The sequence below is a fragment of the Pomacea canaliculata genome, linkage group LG9 (assembly GCF_003073045.1).
Source record: "Pomacea canaliculata isolate SZHN2017 linkage group LG9, ASM307304v1, whole genome shotgun sequence".
Lineage (NCBI taxonomy): Eukaryota > Metazoa > Mollusca > Gastropoda > Architaenioglossa > Ampullariidae > Pomacea > Pomacea canaliculata.
In genome coordinates, this window is record NC_037598.1 from 4,165,217 (window position 1) to 4,175,672 (window position 10,456).

A 10,456-nucleotide genomic window follows, 5' to 3' on the forward strand; every position below is an offset into this window, starting at 1 on the left:
TTATTTTAAATTGACAGGGGGAAAAAGAGTAATTTTTAACGAAGTTTCAACAGAGTGTGGGCTGTGGTGTACACTTGTCTTGTATGCCATACCCCGTCCACCAAAGTGTTTGGGACTATGACACGTTAAAGACACACCCCAGTGTTCAGCATCACAAAATCTAGAGTGATGATGTCATGCATTCATTCTTCAAAAAGCTAACGAGGTGTGAACAGGAAAAATACCCACCCACCCCCCCCCGTACAGAAAAAAAATATCCTTTATAATTTCTTAATGACAAGCGGCAGTTGAATCCCCTACAGACTTACACAGTGGAAAATAAACCGGACTTGATCGGCTATAAAAACGTTGAGCTCAAAAGACATTCTATATTCTGTAGAAGGTGAGGCTTAGATGGCACTTAAAGCCACAGATTAGCGGACAATGCCGCCACTCGGAGAAAGAAAAGAGTGCGAACATGGGCAACAAGCTGAAGGTTAGAATGCAGTGTGCTTGCACTGAGGCATTCCGCAAGTTCTCGAAAAAGCAGTCGTGCGTGGGCGAAACCGATGCCATAAAAAACAAAGTAGGGTGAAAAGATAGGCTACTCCGTTGCGGTTGACTGATGCTGCACGCTGATGTAAGGTGTACCGCGCAGCATGCTGGGAGCGCAAGAGCGACAGGTGAAACGTTCTCCTCACGAACTGCGGTTCCAAGTCCCGCAGAGCTGACCTATCCTGTTGCAAATTTTATAAGTTTGCAGAAGATGGTCATGCTGATGGTCAACAACCCTTCTCGATTGTCTCAATCACCTCTTTTCGGGGGAAAAAAGCGAGAAATACGTAGCACTTCAGCGCCGAGAGAGAAGGAAAGGGGTTGCCAAGGCACCTGCGCTGAATGCGGTGCGGCGCTGCGAGGGGTATAAAAGCACGTGCAAGAGAAGGAGGAGTCGGGAGGTCCGACGTGTATGCCAGTGGAAGCTACTTTCTGCAACTTCCTGTTCTTGCCTGTGGCACACATCCCCGAGTGGTGTGTTTACTGGGGTCCGAACGCTGTTGCTGCTGTGTTGTGTGCGTGTCCTGAGTGATCCATGCTGGCTATGCACCCAATTGTCCTCCTTTTTCCCTGCGGCTTTCATTTTTCCTCCCCTTCATTTTTCCAGAGCTCATACCGACTTGCAGTTAATGAAATCCTCTTCACGCGTTTAAGGATCGTTTATTTTTGTTTTTCGTTCAGCTGTCTGAAGGCCCCATTTAAACCACTACTTAACTATCGGAATTTCGTCTTCGATAGTCAGATTTCTTTTGAGTCTTCTGCTATTTTAAACTAAACTTTAAAAAAAAATCTTGCCCCAGTGGAGAATCAATAACGTGCGATTGAGTGTAGACCTGTAAAGGTTTTACTTCATCAACTCTCTCGCATCATGAACATGGTTGAACAGGCACAAAAACGTTGCCAAGGTGCTGGAAGAGAGTGATCAGCGTAAAACAACCATCTAGGTTACAAATAAAGCAGAGTGTGATAGCGATGTGTGTGTGGCGGGCGGCGACTGAAACCTCCACAAATTTACAGTTGTTTGTTTGATTTCCACCGAAGTTGGCAGGGATAGTCCTTTCGGTCATGGTCTAGTCATTGACTGATAGCTGTAATACACAAATTAAACGTAGACAACGCTATAATTTGAGATGGTATTGAAGAGAGAGGAAGGGAGAGCAAGGGAGCGACGGGCGTTTAGAGGGAAGAATGTGAGAGAAAGAAAGCGACAAAGCGGAGAAAAGAAAAGAAAAGCAAGTGAGAGAGTTGCGTAGCTGATGCCACAACAACCATTTATCTCCCCCTCCACTAAAAAGCTTTGTGCACCAGTAGCTGAATATGTGCCTTAGTAAAGGGACACCAAGAGTGTTTCGCTATTTCCCCAATAAAGCAGTAACTCAAAAGTTGACAATACATTTCTTACTGGGCACAATCGACACTAAATAATGATAATATGTTGGTTTGTATAGAGTTTTCCCCCATCGTTAAAGGCTAGGTTCAAAGCGCAAGACTGTCCACAGTTCATCGCGATGGACGAAACTTCGATAATGTGCGAGAATAGTCGCATATTGTAACTGTCTGGTTAATACAACTTCTTTCTGTACATAAGAGAACTCGCGATTTAAGTTTTCTACATCAATCCACTGCCACCTGCAGTCCTGTTGACGAGAGCTGAGCTTGATGCACTGTGGTTTTATCTTCTGGACCTTTGTCTACTCCTATGTATAGCTGATAGACACAGCCCGCCTGTCAAACTGCACGATGACCACGACTCATGATGTTTAAAGTGACCATCACCTTGTTGTCTGCCAATGGTGGGGAGGTGATATCGTAAGGCTGACTTGCGGGTGAACAATCAGACAGCTGAGACTGGGAACAACCACAATGCTTTGTTACTGATTTGACTGACATAACTTTTGTCTGTCTTTAGCTTCTTGTCACTCTTGAATCTTTACCAGCAACTTGTTTTAGCAAGTCGTCTGTCCCGGGGCCCGTGCTGGCTCTCAACGGCCCTCAGCTCAGATCTACAGCTCGGAAAGCCATTGAGTCGTCAATAGGAAGGCAGAATACATCAACAGAGACTCGGGTCAACGGAGCTGAAATCCTCAGAAGTCTGCTGGTGTCGATGCAATCACAAACCTGAGGAAACTGCGTGAAAATGTTTAAAGCAAAGGACTGACTGTGTGATCTTCAAGATCCTCAAAAGAAACAATCAGGCATAAAAGACCGGCAGTTGACGGTAAATCCGAAAATCGTAAAGAAAACAAAACTCAGACAGTCCTGCACAGCAACGAAAAAAGCACCGGCGTACACAATAAACTGATAAAAATACAAAAATCGCGGAGAGCCGCCTGCCACACGAAGGGACGCCACTCCAAATCAAAAGCTGACAAGTCAACCAGCAGAGGAATCTTATTAACTAAATAAATAAGTCAAACTTTTGACCAGGTTTGGCAAACGTTATATGTAAATATTTATATGCAAAGTTAAATGTTTTGGGCTCTATTATTTTGGTCACCATTCCAAGTATAAACTTGTTTCCCAATACAGGGGGACTTTCAACCATGTCAGAGATTTGACCACCAAAAATTACCTAAATTCGGCTCATAACTAAATATCCCACTTGTTTTTTTTTTTCAGAAACAGAAACAAAGTTATATTATAACACTTTACAATTTACCCAAACCTTTTCAGGTATTTGCCATACATTTTTTTTTTGAGCTATATAGACTATGGCTAAAATTTGGTGCCCACAACACACTCAGCAGAGATAATAATCATGTAACCTTTGAACTCTTGCTTGCCCACTGACAAAATTTTTCATTTTTTTATGCTACACCTTTGAGTAAACTGTCAAGAACTGAAGGCACAAACTAGCTTGCAGATCAACCACTACATGGCTACACTGGTGAATCAAGGAGTTTGTCACCTACAGGATTATCCCATCCCAGTGCTAAACAAAGCATTGTAGAGCCTCCTTCATTCCTGCTACTTATCCCCTTTCTAAACTCAGTATGTTCAAAAAACAGAGACACGCATGCAAAAAAATTCCATCAGTGCCAATAGGATGATCATTTTATAAATAAAACTAAGCCTATGTATACTTTTGATTTAGATCTATACAAATCTACACTACCTGTCCAATCCTCATAAAATCTGGCAGGAATGCTTTTGACATTTATGGGGTCGTATATATTTAGCCGATGAAATTTGTTCCAGAGTGTGTTTGTTTTTAAAAGTTTATTTACCAACCAGTAACTATGGAGGTCACTAATGAGCATGTTTGTATATGCAGCTGCAGCACTATGAACAGAGGTCATACTCATAAGTATGCAAGACAACAAACCTTACCTGGTGGAAGTAGGGTAGAGCCCACAAGGTAGGTAAGGTTTGGTTGTCAGCAATGGACAATGCATAACATAAGGTAAGTCAAGTACCACTCCATTTTATGAAGGTAATGATAAATGTTGAACCTAACTTGTTTGATCACTGGGGTGTTAGAAACTGCACTTTTATCTGGACCAACTTCCTATGAGGGCAGTGCCTTCCTCTTTTCCCTCACTCCCTTACCTTACCCAGCTCTCTATGGTTAGGTACCCATACCAATCAGCTAGGAAATGTTTGCTGTTCTACACAGGTTTTGAACTGTCATGCCTTTGGCTTCAGATTCCAGTGCTCTGGAATTTTATCGCACACTCAGCTATCTGCTTGCCCTTTCAGGATGGCCCAGGAATAATTTTAACCTATGCAAAAAAACTAAAATATTTTTATCATGACTTCATTAAAGCTCATTAATTAAGAGCACACAACTCCACACCTCATTCTCTTCTGTTAATCTGCTTATGCTTCCATTGTCAGAAGACGTGTGCATGCCCTCAAGTGGTGCAATTGCATCTCTGATGCTAATAGGTGAATGCAAAAACTAAGTTCCTGCATGCTTCATCTCTACTGCAGCTCAATGCAATCTTCAAAAATCGAAATGGTTCACAATATCACACAATTTCAAAGCTGCGTCATAGATATTCTATCAAAATCCAACGACGTTTAAGCTTTAAAAGTGTAAAAACTATTTCAAAAATATTTTTCAGTTGGGGGGAATCTAAAAAATACAGAAGGCAAAAAATAAAATAAAAAATGTACAAGATTGTCAATGGCCATAGTCTCATAGGCATAAACATTAGTTTGTAACTGGTCTATTAATCGCCACATTTTTGTGAAGAAATCGGAAAGAACAGTTGAATGCATCACAAAGCACTTACCGTAAATTTAGGACTGTAAGACTTTTTTTTAACCCCGCTTTAAACACTGCGGCTTAAGCAGCGATAAGGGGCTTGCTTGCGGATTTTTTTTTTTTTTCTATTCCAGTTAATTTTTCAATGAGCTTTGTGCTAAAGTGCTGACTGTTAACGTTGTTACACGGTTAACTGTTCGCATTTTTAAATCAAAGCAACATACAATTAAAGCCTTCGGGTCAGTTGCTGAAGCACACACTCTTATCATGCCGAAAATGAGACGAAAAGCCTACGATCCAGCTTTCAAGTGCAGCTTGTTTGTGAAAAAAATCAAGATCTTAAAATAAATTAGTGGATGCGGCTTACAAACAGGTACGTTCAGTAGACCAAAATTTACGGTAATTTCATTGAACCTTCGGCTTTACTCAGCTCACTGTATATCACACTCACGTGCCAGGGATGTGGAAGGAAATGTGGAAACTGAAACAAAATAACCCCACCTCTTTTGCAATGGTTCAGCGTCTTTTAGTTGATGCTTTTCTTGCTCTTTCTCCTCCAGATAATTCAGAGGATGTTTCATTTTGAAAACAATTTTCTTCTTCTTCTTCGATGTATGCGTTTCAGCGCGCACCCAATTCAATCCGCGTGCAATAGAAACAGGAGGAAAGCACTCTATGTGTCTGGATGCTCTCCCTTAGCCGCGCATGCGTAAATTTCTGCCTAGTAACTTCCGCCGACAGACAACATGCCTGTGGAGAATTTAGAAGAAGAAGGGTTGCCCAAAAACCCTAATTTGGAGCTTGCTCAGCTCAAATTTCGACTTGGAACAGAATTTTATAAAAATGACGAAGCTTCTCGATCGAAACTTTTGGAGGCAATCAAAGCTGACAGTAAGTTACCTTTCACCTTAGACTAAAATAATGGCAGAGAAAGACCTTTCTGCTATTTTGAAACTTAAATGTTCGTTCAGTGGAAAAAAATCGTTAGTCAGAAACTGGATCTCTGTCTAAATGAATTTAAATTGCATCTAATGTAATGGGAGAAGGTCCTTCACATTCACATCGCAAGCTTTTGACTTTTGAAGTAGTAAATAATGCCAGACAAAAACGCGATGAATTAATGTTTTTTGAGCCATTTCCTTGATATGATGTTCCATTTTCAAACTTGGATCTTATATGACATGTATGACTGCTTTTAATGAACAAGCACAAATGAATTCGAAAAATACCTCAGATTAGTGAAGATTGTCTTCTGCTCCAGAAAGTAGCTGAAAGTTATTATGATGTTTGTACTGAAGCTCAGCTTTGGTTCAATGACCTAATGTTCATTGACAGATATATCACTCCATCTTGTTAGAGCATTATGCTAGTAGTTGATGTAAGCATGGCTTCAGCAACCATGCAATGAGGGACACAAAGGTGTCTATTTAAGAGGAATGTAGCACAACAGATAGATCCAACAATCCAATGAAAGAAATTGTATCAAATAAGTCCTTTCCCCTAAGCAACAGCACATAAGCTTGTGCCCAAATCCTTGATGTAGTAGCATCAGATGGAAACAATTTTCTCGTGACTAGCTCATGTTGTGGAGGCTTCATTTCTAAAGACATTTAAAAATGAGGTAGATATTATTGATGGTAGGTGTAGAAATGTTGTCACCCTCATACTAGCTTCACTGAGCTATGGTCAGATAAACAGAAGAATGAACCATGCTTAGAATAAATGTGGTTAAAAGACCAGGAGATTTTATAGTACTGTAGCAAGAATTGATGACAGGTCTGGAAGCCTATGGTTGATATATTTCAGTTTATGCTTCAAGTGTATGTGTGTGTAGAGGTAGAGGGTGGGTGGAGACATAAGTGAGACCAGCATTGCAACTTAAGAAGGCCTGAAGTGCTGAATCATTTTGCCTTGTTTTTGTTTTTTTTTTAATCAGATATGGCTCCATTTTATGAAGAAGTATGCAGAGACCTTTCCTGGAAAGTTGACGAGAAATTGCAGCAAACAATGAAAGCAGCTAATGAAGAAAAGCTAAAGCAACTAGATGAAGCCATTGAGGATGCTGAGAAGAACCTAGGCGAGACCGAAATAAGAGATTCCCTCCTGTCAAAGGCTGAATACTTGTGCAGAATTGGAGACAAGGTATAATGTAAACTATTTTCACATTTCATGTAAGAATATTATGTAGAACATTTGGTAGTTAATGATTCTATGGCATCTTGAAAATTACATATTATTAATAAGATATAATACAACTTTATTTATTCTAGAGGGCACTTATTAAGTAGCTCTGCAAGGAAGCAAAGGCTAGTACAGTATTTCTCCTGTATCTCCTGGTATGGCAATGCATACCAAGACCTACTGAAGTTATGTGAAATCAAATGCTATATGTAGTAGCAGCTCATGTGAACAGCAAGAATGCTAGAAGCAGAATGGGGGCAAATTTAATGATAAATAAGCATATACAGGGACAAAAGAAGAGTCAGGTATTGGGCACATCTGGGCTGTGGGTTTCACCGTGTTATGGCCCTTTCTTGCTTAGCTATGAAACCATTTTTTTCTTTAATTTTCATATCTTGGGGGGAAGAGGGTGTGTTAAATCATAAAAAACTTGCTAGATACAGGAACATGATTGTATGCTACAATGCCCAAATTTACTGAGCTTTTGCTAAGACTCTACAACTAGTTTTGCAAGTTAAAATACCGTGTCAGACTGACAATTTAGTTTTTTAAAAGATACTTGTGTAAAAGAACAAACTTTTCTAGTATTATGGAATTTATTTTGTATTCCAGGCAGCTGCCCTTTCACAGTTCCGGAAAACATATGACAAAACAGTAGCTTTGGGCTACCGACTTGACCTTGTGTTTCAGCTGATCCGTTTGGGTTTGTTCTACATGGATCATGATCTTATCAACAAAAATCTAGAAAAGGCACAGACGTAAGCATTCATTCATTGCATTTCAAAGTTTTTGAGGGTAATAGGTTAACAGATTATTATGAAGCAATCACTATTGACAAATAAGTTTATGATTAATACAACCATAGGCAGATTTTTTTGTCGGGTTGGGGACTAGATGGGGTTTTGTAACAATTCTAAATGTTTTTTTGTCTGTAATACCTATCTTTATGCCTAGATTTTATGTTCTTTCTGCATTTCTACTTAATTCATTAATTTTTCTATTACCTCAGTCCATTGCTATGTCCCATCTTGCAAAGCTCAGGACACTTCAGTTAAGGCACTAAACATCTAACTGATGCCTGCCTACATCACTAAATGTCCACTTGGTGTCTTCACACTGATTCATCCCTACCTACATCACCAGCTCAGTGTACATTGTTTCTTTGGTATTTTTGTAATTATTGTCAAAACTATTTTTTCGCGCAGCCTGGTTATCAGTAATCTTGGACTGGGGAATGAGGTATTTTCTTTTTTGCTGCAGATTGATAGATGAAGGGGGTGACTGGGATCGGCGCAACCGGCTGAAGGTGTACAAAGGTGTTTACTGCATGTCTATTCGTCAGTTCAAGGAAGCTGCTGCTCTCTTCTTGGACACCATTGCCACTTTCACTTCCTATGAACTGATGACCTATCCAACATTTGTTACATACACTGTACTTTGCAGTGTTATTGCACTGGAACGTCCTCAGCTGCGAGAAAAGGTATTGCATCTTAAAGGGAAAGGAATGTGCTTCCATCTTCCTTTAAAACCATTGGCAATTTTGTCTCAGTATTTGACTGTTTTTTTTTGGTTTTTGTTTTTTTAAGAATTTTTACAACTGGGTACTTTGGCAATCGAGTCTATTCGAGTAGTGTGGTAAGCCTGGAGCTGGCATTTTCACCTATGTTCAGAGGTATCTGATTTATTTTTTTGTGTTGTTAATTTGTAAAGGTGGTGAAAGGTTCTGAAATTCTGGAGGTACTTCATGGGCTGCCAAAAATCCGACGCTACCTGTTTTCCCTGTATGACTGCCATTACAGAGATTTCTTCCAAGCACTTGGTAGGTCTTTGTCATCTTTTTTGTGAGATAATCTGTGGACAGCATATTTTGCACTATTTATGCAGTCTATCAAAAATATGCTTCATTTTAATCTCATTAGAACTGCGTATTTATAAAGGAAGAGAAACAGGTTGGGGGAGGGGTGGGCAGGAATTGGTGTTTTATGCTGATCCAGCAACTAAGGCTATATAATGGCAAAGCAGCCAGCCCAATAAACAGATGCCACATGTGAAGAAAGAACATTGTGCCCGAGCCAAGATCTGAACCACTGGCAGCTAGTCCTAGGTGCATTGGTGACAGGCACAATTCGTTGTACCACCAGACCACTAAAGAGAGAAGCAAGTTGCTTTAACTCTTCAAATTTGGAACTTACAGTATTGTGAATTTTTATCTGATTTGCATTAAAGTTCATTTATGCATAAATAGAAATGACTTTCTTGGCCTTGTGACATGGCTGTGTGCTTGTTCTTACGATGGCAGCTGACGTTGAAGAGATAATGAAAAACGATCGACTGCTTGCGGCACACTGCCGGTATTATGTGCGGGAGATGCGCATCATGGCCTATGCCCAACTGCTGGAGTCCTATCGCAGTCTCACACTGGATTACATGGCTGATTCATTTGGTGTCACTGTCGACTTCATCGATCAGTAAGTTTCCAAAAATTGAATGCTCATGTTTTAAATCAGTAATCCCTGGCCCAAATAGGTTTTTTGATCTTTTGTCATATTTATTTAATTTTAATATTCTTTGTAGGGAGCTGGCCCGATTCATAGCTGCTGGGCGTCTTCATTGCAAGATAGACAAAGTTGGCGGCATTGTGGAAACAAACAGGCCAGACAGCAAGAACTGGCAGTATCAGGTAAATGACTTCTCAAGTATGCATTTATGGGCATGAACCAATATAAATAGATGTACTTCTAGTTAAGGCAGTTTGCGCTACATCTGTCTCCAGATAGAAAATCTAACTACTACAGTAAAACTTCCTCATTAAGATCTTCCAAATTGCAACCCCCTCTTAGATACAACCTCTGATCAATTGCTTCCACCTGGAAAGTTAGTTCCCTTATCAATCTCAAGTCAAGGGCTACAGTGGCAGAATAAGAACGACTGAGTGCAAGTGAAAATAAAAAGAAAAGCATTTGGTTTTTAAGAGCATTATTTTAATAAATGAACTTAAATTTATAGATGCTTGAAGACATGGTTTGTGAAATGAAAGCAGGCTGGTTGATTTTCCTGCTGCAACCGCTCTGTTGAAACCTGATTTTGGTGGATTTTAGCGAGTCTCAATATGGAGGTTTTACTGTTTTGTTTTCTCATGGTTTTTCCATTTTTTTCCATTTCAGTCCACCATCAAACATGGAGACATCTTGCTAAACAGAATACAAAAACTGAGTCGAGTTATCAACATTTAGTTTCTCTTAATGGTTTTTTATGTTCAGAATTATGTTTGTATGGTGAGCAGGACTTCTGTGTCAGACTTTTAGACTTTGTGAATATGTTGACTGTAAAAGTATATGGACACAGTTACATCACATAGGTCAAGTATAATTTAATTGTAGCTGTAAACAGCTCATTTGTGCTTCATATGTTGTCAGGAAAATATGGACATTCTTGTGCAAATAAACTTCATCGTGCAGTAAAGCAAGTTTTTGAAAACTTTTGTTTGGGTTATGCTGCATGTTAATGCGTGCCATTACTAGAAGTTAAATG

General features: G+C 39.8%; 2 protein-coding genes across 2 annotated transcripts in view; one reads left to right on the forward strand and one right to left on the reverse strand.

Annotated features, from left to right (window-relative positions):
- The window catches only part of LOC112572539 (protein arginine N-methyltransferase 6-like), a 23,033-nt gene extending 17,611 nt beyond the window's left edge, over positions 1 to 5,422 (reverse strand). Inside the window, exon 1 of the mRNA XM_025252268.1 lies at positions 5,246 to 5,422. Coding sequence (XP_025108053.1) covers positions 5,246 to 5,325 — 80 coding nt within the window. The 5' untranslated portion in view covers positions 5,326 to 5,422. The remainder of the gene's footprint in view (positions 1 to 5,245) is intronic.
- A 68-nt stretch (positions 5,423 to 5,490) lies between these two features.
- On the forward strand, positions 5,491 to 10,402 carry LOC112572540 (26S proteasome non-ATPase regulatory subunit 6-like). Its single transcript, XM_025252269.1, has 8 exons — positions 5,491 to 5,635; positions 6,681 to 6,886; positions 7,538 to 7,683; positions 8,186 to 8,405; positions 8,636 to 8,744; positions 9,225 to 9,393; positions 9,500 to 9,605; positions 10,090 to 10,402. The coding sequence occupies exons 1-8, from the start codon at positions 5,491 to 5,493 to the stop codon at positions 10,156 to 10,158; spliced, it is 1,170 nt and encodes a 389-aa protein (XP_025108054.1). The 3' UTR covers positions 10,159 to 10,402.
- Positions 10,403 to 10,456: the final 54 nt, after the last annotated feature.

Bases quoted from the DNA above. Each gene is read 5' to 3' on its own strand.
- LOC112572540 (XM_025252269.1), top strand. From the start codon at position 5,491: ATGCCTGTGGAGAATTTAGAAGAAGAAGGGTTGCCCAAAAACCCTAAT. The intron at 7,684-8,185 runs GTAAGCATTCAT...TTTTTGCTGCAG, and splicing joins AATCTAGAAAAGGCACAGAC to ATTGATAGATGAAGGGGGTG. The intron at 9,394-9,499 runs GTAAGTTTCCAA...TATTCTTTGTAG, and splicing joins ACTGTCGACTTCATCGATCA to GGAGCTGGCCCGATTCATAG.